The 23687-nt window shown below is 38.6% G+C and overlaps 1 protein-coding gene across 14 annotated transcripts in view; it reads right to left on the bottom strand.

The window, feature by feature from the left end:
* Positions 1-23687, bottom strand: part of wwox (WW domain containing oxidoreductase) — an 877584-nt gene that overhangs the window by 651304 nt on the left and 202593 nt on the right. For all 14 annotated transcript variants that reach the window (XM_069902091.1, XM_069902085.1, XM_069902084.1 and 11 more), the window contains exon 6: positions 10029-10117. In XM_069902091.1, the coding sequence (XP_069758192.1) occupies positions 10029-10117 (89 nt within the window). The remainder of the gene's footprint in view (positions 1-10028; positions 10118-23687) is intronic.

The following is a 23687-nucleotide window of genomic DNA, read 5'->3' on the forward strand; positions in this document are numbered from 1 at the left end:
TCTAAAGTTTTAGTTGAAAGGAAGCACATTTCATTTTGTGTAATCGATATACTTTTTATAAAGCTTGCATCCAAAATTGAAAACCACCCTGTTTTTGTGACAGAACAATCTTCTCCACACACCCACCCCCCGGCCGCCCCCAATTATTAATTGCAAAAGAAACCTCAGGAACTTGCTAATATATTAAGTCTGAGGGAATGTATTAAAGGCAGCTGAATAAATAGAGCAAACAAACTTTTCACTGAAGATTAATAATACAAGGTCATGTAAAACCTGTTCAATATTACTTCTACCAAACTACCATTTCTTGCCCACCAACATTAGTTACAGGCATTCAAAGTAACAAAAACAATTAAAAATATTGTCTGCTTTTGCAGAACTAAAAGCAAAAGGAAACCAAAATTCACCAACTCCCCATCGTTCAGAGGAGAGAAAAATCAACTGAGCTTTCCTTGTAATTAAACTTGTGAGCAACTCTTGATGAAATTTATTTATGTGTTCTTCCTCACACAGGCTCAGCAACAATCGCCAATCCAAATCCTCTACCAGCATTGTTAAATATTCTGCTTGAGTTCGACAGCTTGGCAGTTAGGAGTGGTTTTTTTTTGCAAAAAACTATTGACATCATGGTGAATGCAGATTTATTTCAAACATCGAAGGGGAAACAAAACAAATTCCCAGCAGATCTTTCCATCCCTCAAGACTAACCTGTAAATCAATTTAATCATGATTGCAATGTCCCTAATTTCTACTTGTCCATGTTTGTTCCAGATCCCTTGGTAAATCCCCCATCAAAAATTGCTGTCAGTCTACTTTTGGTTGCTCTAACATGCTGGTGACATTGTCAAAGAAATATGAGCTATCCTTCCCCTGGCATTCCATGCTGATACTTTGATAATGTTTGTCCAAAGATTCGCTCACTATTTATAATCTGTTCACAACAAATCCTTCTCACCATTTGTAATAAATTGTTATTTTTTAAAATTAAATTTAGAAATACAGCACCATAACAGTCCATGCCACCAAATTTACCTACACCCCCAGCATGTTTTGAATGGCGAGAGGAAACCGGAGTTCCTGGGGAAAACCCATGCAGACACAGAAACTCTTTACAGACAGCGCGGGATTCAAACCCTGCCCCCGTCGCTGACGCAGTAACCACTACTTCAAACTTGCTGTCCCTGGTGAGTGGATGAAGAGATAAATTCATTCGGGAAGGAGCAGGGAAAAATAATGGGTCAGTCACAACTGTCTGCTTGTGAATTTTGGGGAGGAGATCGAAGCTAGTAGTGTGAGGTTGCAAAACTATCAAGTAAGAGCCAGTGGCGGGGAGAGTCCCGAAGGGATGAGGTCCACAATAGTCTGGGAGATGATATCCTGATGATGGCCCATGGGGTCCTGATCTGGGGGTAATATAAGCAGGTGTCTGAATGCTGATGTCTGGCCTTAGCAATGAGGCAGATCTCCCAATGATGTTGGCCTGCAATGGTGAGATCTCTTGATGGCACCAGAGCATTTGTCTAAATGGTAAGTAAAGCAACAAGTTAGTGCTATATGCTTCTAATTTCACAGTGAATATTATATGGAACTTTGTTCTGCAACTGACATTTGTATGAGTGATATTAAAAGCTCAGATACCCTAAAGTGTGACATGATTTCACCTAGTAATGATTGGTGGTATATTCCTCGACAGGTGAGGTGAACATCAGGTCACTGAACAAAAGAAGCTCATGATTTTAATTTTTCAGCTTGTGTTTCAACAGATAATCTTAAAATTTGCATTCATTTTTTTATTAAAATTAGCAGCAGATTTATTGCACCAAGAAAATCCACAACTAATTATTCAAATCACAATCCAATTCTCTTCTGTGAATTATTAGAGAGCTGCCTGCAACTTTGTTCCATACTGCTCAACCAACAGGATGTCTCCTGCAAGCCACTGATTCTTCCACCAGGGTATTTACTGCATATTATTTAGCTCCAGGTTCCTTCAGCAAAATGCTTTAGTGTTCAGAGAATTATTACTGTCATAGCACGTGGCTACGTTGAGTGGAAAGCCTTGCCAGGAGTCATACCCACTGTACGCATAAACCTTTACCTTTAAAAGCCCACTGTGAATATTCAATTTAATAAGTCATTTTCCCCTTTATCCTTTTCTTAATAGGTCACAATAAATCCTGCAAAACACAATTATTTCTTTCAAAATGCAGTTCCCATTTCATTTCGCTCGCTGACAGCTACATATACTTTATAGACTTTTAAAAAATTACATGCGAGATCATATGTCACTTTATTGTATAGTGTATTAAGAAAATTATTTCTATACCACATGTGTGAACTGAAGAACAGTGGTTTATTTCTCAGTCAGGACCACTTTCAGACAAATGATTGTGTCGTGTGTACCGTCCTTGAGGTATTACTCACAGAACTGCTACTTAATTTATGTAATTTTATGACATTATTTTAATGGGTTATAGAAACTCAATAACCTGTTGCACAGCATTTTTACTTCAAAGGAATTCCTTGTATGAATATCAAGTAATACAATGGATTATTTTAACTTCCTATACCCCTTGTCTGTGCAGAAATACATTACAAATGGACCACACAAAAAAACTATTTCGTGAGTGAATTGTGCAAATTGTTTCGTACCAGACAGCCACAATAGAAATTAGCCCAGATGGTGCCATATTTAAAATAATACTTTTAATTATTAATAAACAATAATATAATACTATCTAATTTAACTAACTTATCCAAATGTTTCTAAACTCATCTAACTTAACCCCTAATTATGCACAAGTATACTAGTGTGTGTGTGAGAAACACCCCAAGCCCATGCAGCTCAAGGCACAATTCTCAGAAGGGAGTTCAAAGTTCAGTTTCAGGAATTCAGTGTTGACACGTAGGGTTGAAATCGATGCGACGTGCAGGTGTAAATGGATGAAACACACAGGCTTTCGATGAAATTAGTTCAAGAAGTAGGTGAAAAAGACCAGAGGTGATAAAATGTTTATAACTCACAAAATCCTTGTTGAGGTGCTTCCAGCAAAATGTCCTTTTTAGACAAGTGGCCACCAAAACTCCCTTCTTCTTTAGTGTAGGGGGACACAAAGCAAGTGATGCACACAAAGCTTCCAGAGTTCTTTCTGTGCATCAGCCAAACTCTGGAAACTATCCCATTCGCAGTATTTCTTCTGCTTTTAAAACTCTTTCCGTGGGTCAGCCGAACAAAGTGACCTTCACTCTTCTGGTTACCGTGTGGTATTCTCATTCTTCCATTACAGACAGGAGGAAATCAGACAGATTGTCTCTAGCCACACATGAGGCCAGTCTGGCACAGTATTCTTTCCATGGGATGTTTGCTCCTGTGCTGTCTCCTGAAAATGGTCCCTGAGCAAATCTGTGCACTCAGGTCACATGGTCTCAGCCCCTAGGTTTTCTCTCTCTGCAAGATGTATCAATTTTAGGAATATGCTATTCAAAGCCTGCTGCAAGGTCACAGTCACTTGCCAAAAGCCTGCAGGGCTGTGCAAAATTTAATCTCAAACAAATAAAAAAAAACTGAAAAATGGAAGCATGTAACAAAATGCAAAAAGCAGTTGATCGTTTTCATGAATTCAACAGCTAAGATAATACACGACCAAAACAGGCCCTTTGGCCCAACTTGCCATGCCAACCAAGTTGCCTACCTGAACTGGCCCCATTTGGCTACATTTCCCTAATATTCCTCTAAACTTTCCTGATTCATACAACTGTCCAAATTGTTATAATTGTGCCTTCTTCCACCACTTCCCCTGGCAGCTCATTCCACATACCTAACACCTTTTATGTGAAGAAGTTGCCCCTCAGGTCCGTTTAAAATTCTTCCCCTCTCCCTCAAACATACACCTTCCACAACCCAGAAAATATACTGTGTTGATTCAGCTTATCTATGCCCCCCATTATTTTATATACCTCAGTCTCCGAGAAATAAATGCCCAGCCTATTCAATCTTTCCTTATAATTCAACCCCTGAAGTCTCAGTAATATTCTTGGCAATCCTTTCTACTTCTTTTCCAGCAATAACATCCTTCCTATTGCTTGATGTCCAGAACTGCACACAATACTCCAAGTTCTGTCACCAATGAAATGCAGCTGTAACATGTATTCCAATAAAAACCAGCTCTCCAAAAGCTTCTTCACCACCCTTTCTACCTGTGTTGTCACTTACAGAAAACTATTTAGTTGAACCCACCCCTCCCCAACCCCAGGTCATTCTGTTCTATAACACTATCCAGGGCCCAGCCATTAACTGGGCAAATCCTGCTCTGTTTTTATTGATAACTGACAAATTGTTCTTGCAACTCTAATCATAATAAAGAATAAAAAAGTGGTGCATTAATGTACAACTTTAGTAACAGTATGAACTATAAAAATAAAATATGCCAGGAGTCTTGTGCATGATATTTTACTGTGCAGAGCTGAACATGGAGTTCGGAGGGAAAGGAGAAGTGTTTCTGCAGTAAGCAAGATCTGAGAGAAATTTATCAACAAAATTGCAGCAAATGTGATCAGCAATGAGGATACAAACAGCTCAAAACTGCAGTGGCTTTCCAAGGTGAATTTGTGTTCAGGTTTACACTCAACACGTTTTTATAATAGGAAAATTTTAATCTTCCATCAACCAAATGAAGCAGGGAGCGCAAGAGAAAGATTTTATTTGTGTTCATTTTTTTTAAAATCAATCACATATTGAAAGATGTAACCTAGAGCAGTTTCACTAACACTTGGACAGCATAAATAACAAGTAATTTTTATAGGATTTGTAAGTAACAAAATCATTGAATTTGAATTTTACAAGCTAGTTGACTGGTAGAATAACAGTCAATTTATCACTTAGCTTTTGCACGCACGTTAAGATACTGATGAAGGATTACAAACCCAAAATGCTGCCAGTCCTGGTGATTTTTCTGATATTTTCTTTTCGTGTTGTTATTAATTTGTAGAGCTTCCTCATAAAGCAGTAAATTGCACAAATTCACACCAAAACAAAAACAATGAAAATGCAATTTAAATAACTTGCATTTAAAATTCCTTCACTGTTTACACTTGTTTCAAAATTTCAGGTCAACTCCACACCAAATGTTTATTTTGGTCTCGAGTTCAGGCCAGTTCAGTTAACTAGCTATCAGTATCCAAGCATTATTTGGAGCTATGTGGTTTACAGAGTGCAATACACAAGAGAATGAGGGAGTTGTATTACATTAATAATGTGATAAACTATCCAGTCAAAAAACAGTCTGCTTAACTCATCTGACAAACTCTGTTCAAAACTACAGCTCAAATTGTAAGAAAATACAATTTTTTTTTTTAGTTTTTCAGTAATGGCTCATCTTTCAGTCACACATCACACATAACCAAGTAGAAATGTATCTTACTTATTGGAAAACAATAAACCATATTTGGTGTACTGGTTATTTAAAAAATGTCATTCAGAAAAATTATATCCTTCTGACACAGAGCACGATATTTGTCTTTATTTTCCAACTGAGATCTTTTTTTTCTGGCTTCTCACTGGTGTCATGCCTCCCTGTTAAAAGATTCTGCATTTAAATGTAACTTCAGTTCCTCAAATGCAAAATCAAAGTTGACATCCCAATGCAGTTCTGAGGAAGTTCTACAATTTCCACTGTTGTCTTCCATGAGGCAGATTAAACCAACACCCTATATATCCTCTCAAATGGGTGTTAAAAAAATCCAATGTCTTCAATCAAAGAATAACAGGTCTCATTCCAGTTTCTTGTCAATCATAAACTCTCAATCAACAATAGAAACTGCTATAATAATTAAACACTTTTCAGAAGAATTTAATTCCAAATGTTTTCAGGCATCCTCAGTCTGTGCGTGATATAAACAAAAAAGAGTCTCTTTTTGCCTCATTTTTTTTCTCCTTTTCTTGGTCTTTGCTGTACTTTGCACCAGTTTTCCCAGTCACTGAGGTTCTGCAGAGAATATATTTATGAGACTGGTCCAGAATTATTCACCAGCCTGTCTAATATAGAGGTATGATCACAAGTAGCTGCGATAACAAATTAACTCAGACTTCACTACCTTGAAAATGTTGGTTCAATGCCTGGCACAAAGCGTAACTATTTGTAGGACTGATAATTAAAATTGCAACTCTTTACACTTTGTTTATCTCCACCTTAAATCTTCCCTGAATTTAGAAAATTATTTTTTTGGATTTAAAATGCTTCAAACTGAGAATTAATCAAATTGCACTCAATATTTTATCCAACAATACTAAGGCCAGACAGTGAATTGAAAATTGTAAGCTTGTATTGTAAAATTTTTAAATTGTAAGATTCTCAGAGAAACATAAACAGATGGGAGTTGTAAACAGAATTGAATGTTGTTCCTTCACCTTAAAACTCAAGGTGGGTGAAAGATGACTGACTTTAGGAACCAGGCACTGCTGCAGAGATATATTGGAAATAGGATGATGGCCACCAATAACCACCAGCATCTTTCTTTGTTCAAAGCATGACTCAAACTGGTTGAGGATTTTTCTGAATCTTAATTATGATGAGTATCAAGAAAAGAATTTGCTATCAAAACTATGGCAATAAGAGTTTTTATCCCCAGCAAATTTCAAACCTCTGTATGATATCTAATAAGCATCTTATTGTGAAAGATTGGAATGACGGACAATAATCTATCTACCCACAGAATTCCTTCAATGCTCTGATACTTCAGCATTAACGAGTTGTGTCAGATGAGGACACCTTTAAAAACACTAACAATTTGACATGGAACTGGAGCAGTTTGCTGCATTATTTATTTGTACATTTCTCCATATGTTCAAGACTCTATTGCAGGGACATTGCGTGCATACATTAGATCAAAAAGTCTCAAAGTTCCACTGCAAGGATAGGTTTTCATATGTATTCACTTACAATGGAATTTAAGAAAATAAGATGTTATTTTTTGACATGAATTTCAAATTTTCATTTATTCCCAAAATAAACTCTTTTGTCCAAAATTCATTTTGCATAACTAAAAGAATAGAAGCCAGGAACATGACTTGTGAATGTTGATTTAACTAACATAAATTGTGAATATTTGGCAGTATAACTTGTGATCATAGAGTGACCTTGACCTATTATATTGTGGTTTATTTTATTCTAAATAATACAGCCATCCATCCTCACAGAGTGTGAATGCAAACATTTATTCTTAAAAAAAAAACAATGACATACAGCTTCCTCTGGATCTTGTTGCGTCACATATTGGGCTTTTTCTGGATTCAATGACATGGGCAGCAATTTTTTTTTAAGTAGCTCAGTGACACAGTCAGTAATACTTATTCATCTCTTAAGAATTTAATGAAATGTTTATTCCTTTCTCCTGAAACTGTTGTCTCTTTATTAGAATCGGATTCCATGACAACACCCAAGTATATTTTCTTCTTCCAGAATTTTAAAGCCAATATTAATCACCCCAGAAAGCATTGTATTTCATTTTTCCCTTGCTTCATTAGTAAACCTTTCCTACAAGTACAGTGAAGTAACAATTCTCTAGCCCTTCAGGGAATGAAGCAACTACAGCACACCCAAGAAACACAAAATCTGCAGACGCTAGAATCGCGAGTGCAGGGATAAAGGGTTGCGACCAGAAAAACCGACTGACCATTTCTATCCATGGATGCTGCGTGATCCGCTGAATGTCTTCATTTTCTCTTTGTTCACTAGCGCACAGACATCTCCATCCTAATTGGACAATCTCCACTAATTATGAACTGAACCCAACATCTCCCTGATCTGTGCAGGCCAGTTATTATAGGAGCTTAGCTAATTTCCCTTGATGTAGCTTGCTTTTAAGGTGATGAAAATCAATAATGGAAAATAACAAGAAAAAGTTTATATTTTCAAAATAAATTCACCTAAATCTCGACATAATCATCCCCACAATCCTACATTATCTTTTTCAAGCCAGTTAATTAGTCACTTGCCATGATACATAACATTCGTTCAAGTTCAAATCTATTGTCACATCGTACCTGGGACGATGAGATGGGCTTGTTCTGCGATCACTTGACCAAATCATCTCTAATAATACATCAAGCAAAGTGGGCAGTGTGACAGGGAAAAGATTAATTAGTGCATAACAAGGGCACTAATTGGGAAACACCAATGAGAGGAGCTAGATGGTTGGAGGAAGAAACAGTCTTTGGAATTGCTGGTACATGATATCACATTCTTGAATTCCTCCCCAATGACAGCAAGGAGAAGAGAGCATGGCTGCGGTGAGATGGCTTCCTCAGTACACTGGATGCCTTCCATCCTTAGCAATCGAAGGATCCTGAATGATTCAGTAAGGATGGAAGGGTGCAGAACATCCTTAGCTTTTTAAGGAAATAGAAGCATTGGTGCACTTTCTTGGCCGTCATAATGACATGGTTGATCCAGGTCAGATCACTGAAAATATTATCTCAAACACTGGATCATACATATGTGTTAATGATTAATTGTGCTTTGTTTGGTACTATAGACTACTAGGAATTTGATAATGGAGTATCAAAGTTTTCCAGAGATATCAAAGTCCTTCCTTAAAAGCCCAAAGAACCTTCAAGCCAAGATAATCCAAACTTTTGTTTATCAGTAATTGCTCTGCCCTTCACAAAACATTGTGTTACAATATCAGTCTCAAATATATTGAACACAAAGGGAAAGAAAACATTATTTTTCTGTTTCATCCATCAGACAAACAGACCAAATCCAACCCTTTTAACAGCAACAATGCAATAATATTGGCATGGAGTAGTTTGTCATGAGGTAGTTTATTTAAAAGGTACACACTGAATACATAAGCCAGAGAGGTTGAAACCAATACCCCTTTTACCACTTGCTTCCCAGTTAATTGGCTGTGCAGTGTCCCGGGACAAGAAGCCTTTTGTGTTGTTCCCATTGAGCCACCTTTAACCAGGACACTGACTGCTTTCCACTGAACACAACTCATCCCCAGCGATCGGAAAGTTTACCTTCAAATGGAACAGATGGAAGTTGTCCTTTTTCCACCAGTTTGATCAGCACACTGGCGTCAGCTGATGCCAAGAATATGAGTAGGTGTAGAGGCCGTCAATCCCCGGCGTGATTTGATGTAACCAGCACGCCAATTGAATTTTCCTTTTCCACTGGATCCTTAACCGGTTCATTCCCCACTAATTCATGGGACAAGGTGCCAGTGGAAAAGAGGCTAAAGTTTGCATCAGAAGTAATGACTTGACCCGATCAAAATATTCTGTTCCTACTGATCAAGTGAAAGAAAAATAGTCCAGTTCCACCCAGTCAGAAAAGAGGAATAGCAGGAATAGCACAAAGATTCAGAAGTCAAGCTTCCAACCTATTCATTCCCCAAAGCTTACATGTGTCCTATTCAATGCAATTGGCCATTCAGAAGTACATTTCTTGTGAATGGAGAAGGGGGAAGAACAATGAGTAAGGCTACAAAATATAAGTATATATAATGCTGCAATGTTGAAAATCTCTTCAGGTAACAATAAAATTAAATTTATTAAAGATATTATTTTATCAATTTTCTTCTGCAGCAAATTCTCACTGAGCATCATATCCGGAGAACAGAATTATCGTTTGTCTTAAATATACAGAACACAAAACAAAATTTGCAGAACAGAGGAAAGGCTTAACAATGTCAGCTTAATCTAAAAATGAAACCTTACCTCAATGTATAAATTGTATGTACAGATATGATGCAAACATAAACCAGTGTATAATCTAAAAGGAGCAAGTTCCCTTAAAGTTCATATGATTGGAGGGTCAGGACAAATGCAACAGATGGAAGGGTTTCTGGTGTTCTTTGACATCACAGATCAGCACACATTCAAGAGGTGATGAATTATATTATTTAATATGAATGGAAGACCACATCATTGTGCCTGAATCCTTAATGCACTTTATTGTTGCCGTAATAACAAACCGTGTTTCAAAAAAAAGCAGAAATCAGCCAACGTATAAAATGTAACTTACAGATTTCTAGCCTTGAAGGCTTCTGCAAACTGCTGGACACTTCGGAGGGAAGACAAATCCAGGATCATAGCCTCGACCTTGGCTTTATGCTGAAATAAAGCACAAATGAAGAAAGTGAAAAATCATGAACAATGGCCGAAGCTCATATAAAAATTGAAAATAACTACATTATAGACTGGTCTCCATTACAAATTATTGATAGAATTCATTTTCAATAGCAAAAAACAATTGTGCAACAATGCCAGTGAAATGGCCCAACATAAAAAGATTTTCTGCACATCTTAGGAAAGAGAGCATTGTCTTCTCTGAGCTGTTTAGTTGACAAGTTTGATGAGGCAGTTTGACAGTCGTAAATGATAAGTTTGTGTTTTCACAAACTTTTTTAGTAGGTAATTTGTTCATTTCCACTACCAAAGTAAGATGACCAATTTAGTTATTTGGGTGCATGACAATAGGCCAAAGTAATTCCAGCAATCCGAATTGTGAACTGCTGTGTATATAAACATTTGAAATGCAACCCAGCAGAGGGAAGCATGCATTTAAGAAAGTTAACACAAAACAACTACGCTTAAAAGCTTTTCCGAATCATGACGTGCAATGCATTCTTTCTTAAATGGATACATTAAGGACATTCATAAAAAGATGGTGTTGAAGAAGGAGAATGGTGTTAAAGTCCAAAGTAGATGTGGTTTTATTCAATCGTTCAGCATCTTATCTTTATTTATAAATACCCTTCATTTTCCATTGAGCCATAAAAATCTTTTTAACAAAGCTCTTCTTTGGAGTAAAAAGTTATATCTGTAGGTGAAAACTGATTTACATTGTTACTAAAAGCTTTGTCATGGTTTTATCCTGTGTTATAAATCTTAAATCCATTATTAATGATATTGTGGAATACAGACTCTGCCAAGAATACAACAGCAGTAGCTGGATTTAAAATATTGGACATCCAACAGAAGGTTGACATTTATGACACTCTGATGTGATTTCTCAATATTTAGAAAGAGCAGAAAAATTACAGAAATCAAGATCGAAAGAAAATCCGCTGAATTAATCAGAAAGAAATGAGGAATACGTTTCATTCCTTCAATTAATTTTCCCAACATGTATTAAAATATTTTGTTCCATATGAAATCAAAACCATATAATTACAGTGGTTTAAAAGTTCACATTCAAATTTATTATCTTCTGATTGCAAATATACACCAGACGAAGAAGTGTTTCTCAGGACCAAGATGCACACAGTAAACAGCAATCACACACACATATAAAAAAGTGTGTGTGTGTGTGTGTGTGTAATTTTAAATAAATAGATGCAAATATTTTGAATTATTTAGTCAGTTACAGGATACAGATTGTCAATTACACAATCTATGGAATAAAGCTATTTCACAGACTTGCAGTCTAATTTTGACGTACTTGTACCTCCTTCCCTCAGTGCTGGTCAAGAAGCTACAAACCCTAGGCCTCTGTACCCTGCTCTGCAACTGGATCCTTGACTTTCTCATTGGAAGACCACAGTCAGTACCAATTGGAAACAACGTCTCATCCTCACTGATCATCAACACAGGTGCACCCCAAGGATTCGTGCTTAGCCCACTGCTCCTTCATTATACACCCATTACTGTGTGGCCAGGCACAACTCCAATGCTATCTACAAGTTTCCCGATGATACCACAGTTGTCAGCAGAATCACAAACGGCAATGAGGAAGCGTACAGGAGGGAGATAGATCAGCTCTTTGAATGGTGTTACGACAACAACCTTATGCTCAACATCAGCCAAAGCAAGGAGATGATTGTGGACCTCTGGAGGAAGTCAGGGGTCAATATCGCCGAGATCTGTCCTGGAGCCTCCACGATGATGCAATCACAAAGAAGACTCGCCAGCGGCTATACTTTGTTAGGTGTCTGAGGAGATTCGGTATGTCACCGAAGACTCTTGTAAATTTCTACAAGTGTACTGTGGAGAGCACTGTGGCTGGTTGCATCACTGCCTGGTATGGAGGTGCCAAATCTCAGAACAAGAATAAACTCCAGAGGGTTGTTAATGCGGCCCTTGACATCACAGGCACCAGACTTCACTCCATCGAGGACGTCTCCATGAGGTGGTGTCTTTAAAAAAAAGCAGCCACTAGCTTCAAAGACCCCCACCCCCCAGGGAAAAGGTACAGGCGGTTAAAGACGAGCACGCAGCAGCACAGCATTAGCTTCTTCCCGTCTACCATCGGGTTCCTAAATAATCAATGAACCAAAGACACTGCCTTACTTTTCGTGCACTAATACTTTTTTTATAGCAATGTTGTAAGACGGTTATAATATGAATATTTGCTCTCTGACGCTGCAGCAAAACAATGAATTTCTTCACTTGTTCATGACACTAAATCCTGATTCTTGATGGCAGTAATATTGCTTGCTGGTTGGAAAGGGTCCATCATTCAGTTCCTCAAACCTGGTCCACCATTCAGCCTGATAATAGCCAAACCTGTCCCTCATTTATTACCCACCCAATCCCCATTTTGATTATTCCCTTGAACGGAAAAGAGATTTAAGGGGCCAAATGGCTTACTCCTATTCTACCCTTCGTTCAGCAGATAAGGTTGAGAGGAAATGTAATCTCGTACACGAGATCAATTCAGATTTAAAGTGAATCACCCTGAGGAGCTGTTCACTTCAGCAGATGTTTCAAGGGACAGGAGTCACATTTTCAGTGATGGGAAAAAGAGACAAGAGGATTTGAGGAAGATTATTTTTTTAATGCCAGCAAAGGTAACAGTGCCACAGACCCCCTCATTAATAATTGGATGGGCACTTGAGGAAAAAAATATATCATCAGGCCAAGAAGAAACTGAATTGTTTGTTCTCTAAGGAATCACCATGGACTCAATGCACTGAAAGTCTTCTGTACCATGAAGATTCAGATCCGAGACTCTCCCAGAGGAAATCCAGCAATCAAAAAATATCAATTATCAGCCCAAGGAGAATAACAATTGTATGTAATAATTATTTAAACAATTATTTTGAGGCGAAGTAGTACCTGATGAATTAAAAATATATTTAAATGACATGCTCAGAAAGTTGTGAAACTCATGGAGAGGGTGCAAAAGAGATTCTCACTTCACACACTTTATGGGATAACAGTTTCCAGGAACAAAATTAGGTTACAGAAGATCAGATTTCTCCCCTTGCTCAAAAACACTTCTATATTTCGAATGCAAACGTTTTCATCATCTCAGGTAGCAAAAGTATTAATGATAAGATACTCTGTGCAGTTCAGGTCACCTACTTGCAGAAAAGATATCAAGAAGATTGAACAAGGGCAGAAAAAAATTACAAGAATGCTGCTGGGATTCAAGAAACTGAGACGTAGGGCAAAGTTGAATCAGTTAGGACTTCATTCCCTGGAGCATCAGAGAATGATGGGGGATTTGATCGAGGTTACCAAAATTAAATTAAATTATTTTTTAAAAGTTTTTAATTTAGACTTATAGCACGGTAACAGGCCATTTTGACCTCCAAGCCCGTACTGCCCAATTTACATCCAATTAACCTGCACCCGCAGTACGTTTCGAACAGTGGGAGGAAATCAGAGCCCCCCGGAGAAAACCCACGCAGACACAAGGAGAACATACGAACTCTTTACAGATGGTCCCGATCACTAGCGCTGTGAAGACATTGCGGTAACTGCTACGCCAACTGTGCCGCCCCAATTGTTGGTAGAAGGAGCTCATCCACTGAGATTGGGTGAGACAAAAGTGAGAGGACGTGGGTTAAGGGTGAAAAGTGAAATATTTAAGGGGAACAGATGTGGGAACTTCTTCAACAAGAGACGAGTGAAAGTGTGGAATAAGCTGCCAGTTGGAATGGTGGAAGTGGGTTCAATTTCAACATTGGGATAGGGACATGGATGGGAGAAGACGAGAGGGCTAAAGTCAGGATACAGGTGAACGGAACTCAGAAGGAAAATAGTTTGGCACAATGAGTCGAAGGGCTGTGCTGTGGTGTTCCACGATAACATTATTGACAAGGCCATGACTTCAGAAGTTCTGTTAGAAATGACATAACATTTTGAAACAAAAGTAGTTTTATATTGAGGGTGATGCTTAGCTAAAACAAGAATAGTTTATTTGATATTAATTCTGTGAGAACTCCTGTCAAAATGAATTATCTCTGACAAATTTGCAAACTTACAAAGTGTAATTAATTAATCTGCAATGCAGTCACAATATATTTGACATCGTCAGCATGCTTATTTATACCTTGTGATCAGTTGAAAATAACATATGAAACAGGAAAAAAAATAAAGCATTGTATCCTATTTTAACTTGAACACAATCCTGCAAAACTGAATAATTGGAAAATTTGTTTATATAATGCCTTCAACACAGTAAAATATCACAAGGGAGAGTGAGGGTGAATGGCAGTGGGCAATTAAATAGCCTCTAGAAGGAGGCCACTCCAAAGACATCTCTGCTCAGCCGAGACAGGCCACTACAGATGAGGGCTAAATACGAAGCTGAAGCATTTGCAACCAAATTCACAACAGCCTGCCAAACAGGTATGCCATCCATTCTGAATGAGGCCAAATGGATAAAGTAGGAACAATCTATCAAATGCAACTTAGTGGCACATCCACATGACAATTCTTTTGCTGGAGGTACTGATGTGGTTCAAGATGGTTCCCCAAAAGTTACTCAAGGGAAATTAAGCAATAGTAATAAATGTTAGATTTGACAGATGCACCCAGAATTCAAAAAAATGCTTTTAATTATACCTTAACCAAAGATCAGGAAAAATATTTCACTGTTCTCCTTTCATGACTTGCAGCTAAACCAGTTGAGCAGGAGAAGCTTATGTAAAAATTCATCTCATCTTTCAGCCAGAATCTGATTCCAGACTAACTCAACATCAATTTTAAGGAGCTTTATGGCTTGACTGGATGATGATCAAAATTATATATTTAGCTGACAATCACTTTTGCTTTAACAGAAACTATTTATAAAGTATTTGACACAAAATGGTTCCGGTGTATCATTGAACAGAAATCAGAGTTTGTTTTGGCTAATTCGGTGTCAGATTTCAAAGACGATCATGAATAAACTTGGGGAAACTGTATTAATTTTTCATGTTTTGTGGAATCAGTATAGGAATATGGGACAGTACGTGGCCACTTGGTACTTCATGAATGGAATAGTCTACCTGAACAATTCTTGTTCACCCACTTGCCTGATCTGAGCAGTGAGCATTTTTCCTTAATCACGGAGAACTCCTCTGAAGACCACAATGTACCTGGTTCCATGACATCGACAGAGAGTGCATTCATGTCACCCTCCTCTTGCCTTTCACTTTGTACTTTTGACCTCTTGTCCTCAAACTCAACCCAAGAGGAACAGCCTCCCACTACCTTCTCATTCCAGATGCCTGCCTCATCAGTTCGTTTACTGACGTTAAATATCACCTCAGTCTTCACCTTTTCAAAGAAGACTGTCCCAGCCTTTCTTATCAATCTTTGACTTTTTTTTTTAAGTAACTTTCAGGTGTCCATTGACAAAGTTTCTGCTGGAGTTTTCAAGAATTTGCCAAGCAAGTTTAAAGAAGCAGCTACTTTAATAAAATATTTTACGTGCTTAAGAAATTAGCAAAAAAGCATTATGATTTGTCAGGAGAAATACATCTTGTTAACTGGGGACATAATTGAAGAGCACACCATAGTTTGGAAGTCTTGCTTTTTATCCCAATGTTAGCAACATATTTTAATTTCAAATCTCTTGGTGCCTGCCACATTGACCACCGCCAGTGGGCTGATAACACCTCAAACCGTGCATCTTGGCGCCTCACAGTTTGGCGGGCAGCAACCTCCTTTGAAGAAGACCGCAGAGCCCACCTCACTGACAAAAGGCAAAGGAGGAAAAACCCAACACCCAACCCCAACCAACCAATTTTCCCCTGCAACCGCTGCAATCGTGTCTGCCTGTCCCACATCAGACTTGTCAGCCACAAACGAGCCTGCAGCTGACGTGGACTTTTTACCCCCTCCATAAATCTTCGTCCGCGAAGCCAAGCCAAAGAAAAGCAACATATTTTAATTTCAAACCACAATACTTGGAGAAAATTTCATTCCATTTTAAATGTATAAAATCTTCCTCCATGTGTATTTTCTGCTGTCCCAACCAATCTTACAACAGTGTCTTTGTTCTAAGAATAATAGATTGATTGGACATCTTGAGAATCTGGTGAAATCCACGCCTACCCCCAACCCACCTAAGAATGTTCTCAATTTTGTGATCACATTTTCAAAAGATAAAAATAATTCACAACTGTGAGTTAATTATTTTGATTTTCTGGAAAAATTGCTGCCATTCAAAATACAAAAACCTATTCAAAGGACAGGTTTGATACAATATAAAATTCAGCGTGGTAATGTTCAACTCTGAATAGCCCACATCACACCATGAGCACCGTATGAATTGACAACACCCAAGCATAACAACTCTAAAACAAATGCTGTGCGATCAAATGCTAAGTTTAAATATTTACTAGACCACGATGTTCCTTCTTCACATTAAGTGTCTGGTTCTCAACTCCACTGCTTATGTCTTATTCCATAGAGCATTGTTTCAATGGAGGAAATTTGGAGATTCATACTTAGGATTAATAAACACTTTAGCAGTTCTAATTAAACATGCCAACATAAAAGCTGTACTCATTTCTTGTTTACTGTGCTTAATCGCCCTTATGTAATTTCTATTAAACTATAATCTACCATACACTAGACAAAAACTGAATCCATCTGCATTAAAACAAATACATGCAGTTGAGAGTTATGTTCAAAACCACCGAACCAGGCAGAGGATCTCTTTTAGTTACCTATTATAGACATTTTAATAGTTTTGATAAAGTCACTTAGTCTTCAACAATGCACAATAAAGTTACTATATACCAGCCATTGTCGACAAGGAGGCTGCAGCCTCCCGGGGGCCATTACACATTTCAGTAAAAGTCTTGCTTTCTTTACACCTCACTTTACCATAAATTTTGAGCAGAGCCTTAGGGTGGGCCACACCCAGAAAAAGATTGAGAATGACTGCAGACGACAATCATGGGTACTTCAGCTTCACAGTCACGATTAGTTGTAGCTAGTGTTGACAGCAGTGATACGCTATAGATTAGTGGACAGTGACCACCCTAATCTACCTTCATGAATGTAGCAGGGGGCAACTATGAACTGCTCTACATTCATTTATTTAAATCTCCCCTTTTCACGGAAGATGTTATTTCCTGCAGATCCACAACCTATTAATCGCTGAGGAAATACTGTTTTATCAGCTGATAATTGAAGACTTGGTCCAGCCGGCCGAGAAATCCATCCATCCTTTGTACCACAAACATACTATACAGATACTGCTCATCTAGTCTGTTTTTGAAATTTTAGAGGCAATGGGACAAAGCACATTCTACCACCTGGATTTGAGTTCCTCGGCATCAATGTTCTGGAAAAATAGGAGTCCAATTTATCAATATAGTTCAAAACACTTACTGAATTTCCCAAAATAAATATCCTCCTTGGTGAAAAATAAACATGTTGTAACCAACTTCAGTGGAAGTGATAACTAAATTCAGAATGACCATGGGCAGATTCAATCATGGCATTCAAAGGGGAGAGGGATACTTTCTTGAAAGAAAGTGTGGAGAAGAGAGGGCAGTGAGACCAGCTGGATTAGTCTTGCATTAACCGATTGAGAGGACTCCAACCGTGTTGTTAATTTTCTTTCATTCTGGTGAAGATGATTGACCATAATAGAAACAAATGAAAAAGCAAACAGGTTCAGATGCCTGTCACTCTTTTTCCCTCTGACATCTCCCCGGTCTCCAACACCTTTAATAAAAGATGATAAAGGCCAGTTTCAGCCATTTGGACCCAGAACCGATTTCAAGGATGCAGAGTTTCTTTGTGTGTTCTTCCCATCATTTACCTTCTCCAATTTACAATGCTTCCAGATCTGCTTATTTACTAAACACCTTGAGCGCCCCCTGATGCCCAGCTTTGGTCATTTAATCTCTCCTGTCCATTCCGATCACAAGACCTTTGCAACTTTACATTTTACTTCAAAATCCTTTCCCAGTTTTGACAAAAGCCCATTGACCTGAAAATGTTTTTTTTTTCCTCCCCACGGATGCTGCTTGGCCTGCCGATGACTGCTGGCATTTTCTGCTTCAATGTGAGCATTGATGGCAATGAGGAGAGATTATCCAACTTGCTGAAGGTGTAAAGAGTATAAGTGTGCTTCGGATAGTTTGCTTCTCTGACGTTCAGTACACAGATCAGTAAATGATAAATAGGCTTGTCAAAATTCAAACCATTGTCTCAAATTTACAACATCAATCAATTTGAAAATAGGCACTTTACATGCTGCATTTTGTTACCTTTGTATTACTGTGACTTTAAAAAAATATGAAATTAGTTAGTCAGACTGGCAAAAACTTAATCTTCTGATAAAGCTAGAAGTCATGGCCTAGTCTTGCTGCCTGGCAATGTAGCCATGTGCTATAACTGCACACAACATTAATTCTCGCACACTAACAGATGCTGGCAGGATTTTAGGTCGAAATGTATTTATAAAATGACAAATTATGTTTTGTGTTGTATGTAGACAGCGATAGAGCCCACAAATAAGCAGATAAATGTCAACTACACTTTACCGCAAACAGTTTATTTTTATTACGGTATAACCATAAATGTTCTTCAAGCTGGACTAAAGATTTATTTAGTGTAGGAAGAAAACAAGATTACATTTGACATAAAGCAATATGTGCCATATCACTGGTGTTCTGGGCAGCATGCCCTCCTGGGAACCCAGTGATGCAGTGCTAGACTAACAAAGCTGCTGTCTGCTACAATATATGCCAAGCGATATTTACAGATATACCAAAAAACATGTTAAATTAATGCAAGCTTGATTAACCCCAAAAGCCAACAATTTTCTTCTCTAAATTATGTAAAGGTACTATAAATTGGAACAATCATAACCCAAGTAAAGGGAGGAAGAACTCATTGAGACCAATAACAAATGACCTGTCATTTATCACAGAGTGAATTTCACTCATGCATGAAAATGACTACAATTTCTGACAGTGCAAGACCAGGGTATAGATAAACAGTATTTAGCCCGGTATTCAGCTTCATTTGTTACTACTCCCACAATAATTATTTGCTCTTATATCAATCTGTTAAAAATGCTTTTAACCCACATTACAGTTTTAAACTTAAAGAAATAGGAAGCAATTTCCCAAAAGATAATTCACTTCCCTATTAGATTACATGAGACGTAAGAAATTGGAGCAGAAATTGGCTTTCTGAACCCTCGCGTCTGCTCCACCATTCAAAATAATGATCTGGTCATGAATTCAACTCCACCTTCTGCCCCCACCCCTACCAAATAACCTTTAATTTCCCCCACGATGCAAAAAGGTGTAAAGGTGTTGGTCCAACTGCTACACCAACCGCTGCCGTGCTCCCCTCTCGATCTTTTGTTTTTATTATCCTTTTCTTAATCTAAAGTATACTATTAGATTTGTTTTTTAACAAAGTACCTCTTTGGGTGCAGCAAGTAAGAACATTGATACAAATGTGTTTTGTACCCTTGTGTATGACAATAAACTCATCATCTTTAGTTACATACTCTATCTGTATCAAATGGTAATGGCTTAGATTTACTTTCAGGAGCAAAGCTCACAGAAAACCTTGTAACAAACTGAATTTGGTTGGGATATAATACTATCTACCTGTAGTAGCTTGTGAATGGATTGAGGAATTGTAGCACAGCAGATTGTTTGATTGGAATAAATCAATGGAATGAGGAGGAACTGCTTTCTTCAGGGAGCAGTGAATCTGTGGAGTTCTCTACCTAAAGAAGCAGTAGAAGCTCCTTAATTAAATATATTTCAGACATTTCAAGTCCCGCACTGTCTGTAAGGAGTTTGCACATTCTCCCCGTGTCTGCGTGGGCTTTCTTTAGGGGCTCTGGTTTCCTATCACTGTTCAAAACGTACCAGGGGTGTAGGTTAATGGGGTGTAAATTTGGACTACACGGATTTGTGAGCCAAAAAGGCCCGTTACCTTGCTATATGTCAAAAAAAATTAAGAAATAATAAATATTCAGAATTACAGTCGTGCAAGAAATAAAATGGCATTTAATTTATGCAAACAAGTCTTTTGAATTATCAGAGCAACTTATAATTAGGGTAGTAAGGGGAGATTCAAGAGCCTGATCACCATTGGAAAAACTGTTCTTGAACATAAAGATGCTGGATTTAAAAGTTCTGTACATTTTTCCTGATGGTAGCTGTGAGAAGAGGTTGTGACCAGAGTTCTGGGGGTCCTTTATGATGTTAGGTGCCATCTTGCAGCAGCTCCTCACATAGATACATTCAATGGCTTGGAAGTCAGAGCTTGTGATGGACTCGGCTTTGTTTGCTACCTTCTCCACAGTACACCTTTTGAAGTTTGGTAGTGTATTTGACGACGTGCCAAATGTGCTTGCAAAGTCGAGGCTTCTTCAAGGTTGCCTCAGCATGCTGGCTCTGGGAGAGGTCCTCTGAGATGTAGACTCGCAGGAACTTGAAGGTATCAATCCTCTTTATCGGCATCCTTTCAGTGTCAACGGGTGCACGGTTCCTGGACTCCCCTTGATAAAATCCACAATAAGATCCTTGGTTTTTTTTTTGATGTTTAGAACAAGGTTATTGCCCTACCACCACACCCAGATTCTCGATCTCCATCTGCATTCTGATTCATTAATTCCTGTTATTCAGCTAATAACGGTAGTGTCATCAGTGATTTTATAGATTGTGTTGAAGCTGAGCTTGGGTACATGGTTGTGAGAAATCAAATAGAGCAGGGGACTAAGCAAGCAGCCATGAGTCCGGTGGTGTTGATTACCATCATCCCCTCAACATTAATCAGCAAATTACAAGACCTGGGACTCAACATCCCTCAATGCAATTGGACTCTTGATTTCCTCACCTCTAGACTACAATCAGTGAAGATGGGTAAGAACATCTCCTCCATAATCTCCATCAGCACCTGTGCACCACACGACTGTATTCTTAGCCCCCTGCTCTACTCACTTTACACCCACGACTGTGTGGCTCGGCACGACAATAATACCATCTACAAATTTGCGGACAATACCACAGTAGTGGATTGTTTCTCTAGGGGTGATTAGTCTGCATATAGGATGGAGTTTGAAAGCTTGGCTGACTGAGGCACCAATAACAACAATGTCACCAAAACCAAGGAGCTGATTGGTGACTTCAGGAAAGGAAACCCAGAGGTATACAACCCAGTGATCAGTGGGGGATCAAAGGTGGAGAGGGTGGGAAAATTGAAGTTCTAGGGAGTCACTCTCTCAGAAGATCTTTCCTGGACTCAACACACTAATGGCATCATGAAGAAAGCACGTCAGACCTCTACTTCTTCAGCAGTTTGCAGAGGTTTGGTCTGACACCAGAAACCCTGGCAAATTTCTACAGAGGTGTGGTGGAAAGCGTACTGACCAGCTGCATCACAATCTGGTATGGGGATATCAATACCCCCGAGTGGAATACCCTGCAAAAGGTAGTGAACACAGCCCAGGACATCACAGGCAAAACCCTCCCCACCATCAAGGATATCAATAAGGAACACTGCCGTCGGAGAGCAGCAGCAATCATCAAGGATTCAGATCACCCAGCGTAGGCTCTGTTCTCGCGGCTACCATCAGGAAAGAGGTAGAAGTTCTACAAGAACAGCTGCTCCCCCTCCACCATCAAACTCCTCAATAATGCTCAATCAGGGACTCATTTAAAGACTCTTACTTTTGCACTTTATTGGGTTTTTTTCTTCCTGCATTGCACAGTTTGTTTACAGTTCTTTATCTGTTTACATTCTTGCATTACCAGTAAGTGGCAACTCTGCCTCACCCACAGTAAAGAATCGCAGGGTTACATACGATGTCATGTATTTTCTCTGACAATAAATCTGAAATCTGACAAGGTGATGGTTGTCGAACTGCATTAGCTGGGGTCTGCTAAAATCAAGATTGCAGTTACAGATGAATGAACAGAGTATCAGATCATTCAGTTTGATCATAAGATTGGCTGATATGTTGGTGTTGAATACTGAGCAGTAGACAATGAACAGCAGCTTGACATAGGTGTGCTAGTGGCCCTGGAGATCTAATGCAAAATAGCGGGCCAGCAATATGTTATCTGATGTTGATCTGTTCTGACAAGTGAAGTGGGTTTAAGTCCTTCAAAGTGCACACAAATGCCAACAGCTGATGATCATTGGGCAGATACCCTTGCTCTTCCTCGGTGCCGGTATGATGACCTTTTGAAGCAGATGGGGACCTCAGACTGTCGCAGTAAGAGGTTGAAAGTATTTGCCAAATCACCAGTTGGTTGGTCCACACAGGTTTTAAGGACACGGCCAGTGCACCATCAAGGTGTAGATAGTGTCAAAGGAATCACCCTCCTGAGGGTTCCTTTAACATCAGCCTCAGAAACTGGGAGCACAGAGTAGCAGAGGTTACTCATGAGGACACATCATTGTTTTCCCTCTCAATCCAGAAGAGATGCATTGCAATTATTGAAACTACCTTGTCTTGCCACAGCTGCCGAGAGTCCAACTGAGACGTCAAGTTAGTCTGGGACTCTCCCGTTGTGTTAATAATGGCCTTCTCGAGTTTGTGCCTGGACTTTTTGTGTGTTTCTAAATCACCTACTCAGAATACTATAGGTCTGGTATCCAGCAGGTTGTGGTTCTCTGAGTTTCATGCATCTTCAACAAATGCAGAACGGTACAGATGCTGGAAGTCTGAAGACCAGAACGTTCCACAAACACTCAGCAGGTCAGAAGGAATCGATGGAGAATGGAAAAAAAAGTCACTTTTCATAGGTACGATTCACACCAGTTCTAGTGAAAGGTTGTCAATCTAAATTATTAACTTCCCCAGAGGCATTCAGTCCTTTTTTACTTTAACATCTACAAAATATACTAAGAACTGAAGATCCCAATATCATAATCTATGTAGATCAGACAAATTTAAAGTGTGGTTGTAACAAACAAGGAGATGAAGACGCAATGTTCATTGATGATTCCGTGATAAAATGCCTGACAGGAGAGCTGTCAAAACAAACTTTGAAATTGAGCTGCACAGATAGAAAAGGAAACAGAGTAGATAGGAGGTTTTGAAGAGGGTCTAAAATGAAAAAACAATGTTTAGCGGTTTAAAAATGAGATACATGTCAGGCTTTGGCACAGCATCATACCACAGAGCAGCCAAGAAGTTCCACTGTTAAATTAGAAGCCATTAATGGAATTATCCCAACAGAGATCAATATTATTAGAAAATGAGACAAGATACCAAGTTTTAATTTTGTTACAAAAATATACGGTAAATGAACAACAAAAAAATGTGTAGTGACCCAAAATGGTCTTTTATTATAACAATCCTCTCCCTGAAACAGAAAAAAAAAAGGTATTGGTACAAACATTCAGCAAGTTAGGGCAGCATCTGTGGAAAGAGAAGCAGAGTTAATGTTTCGAGTCAAATATTCCTTGAATTACCAACAGAAAAGTGTGATTAAAAAATAACATTAAAATACTGACAATGAAGGAA

The sequence above is a fragment of the Narcine bancroftii genome, chromosome 10 (genome assembly GCF_036971445.1).
Source record: "Narcine bancroftii isolate sNarBan1 chromosome 10, sNarBan1.hap1, whole genome shotgun sequence".
Classification (NCBI taxonomy): Eukaryota; Metazoa; Chordata; class Chondrichthyes; order Torpediniformes; family Narcinidae; genus Narcine; species Narcine bancroftii.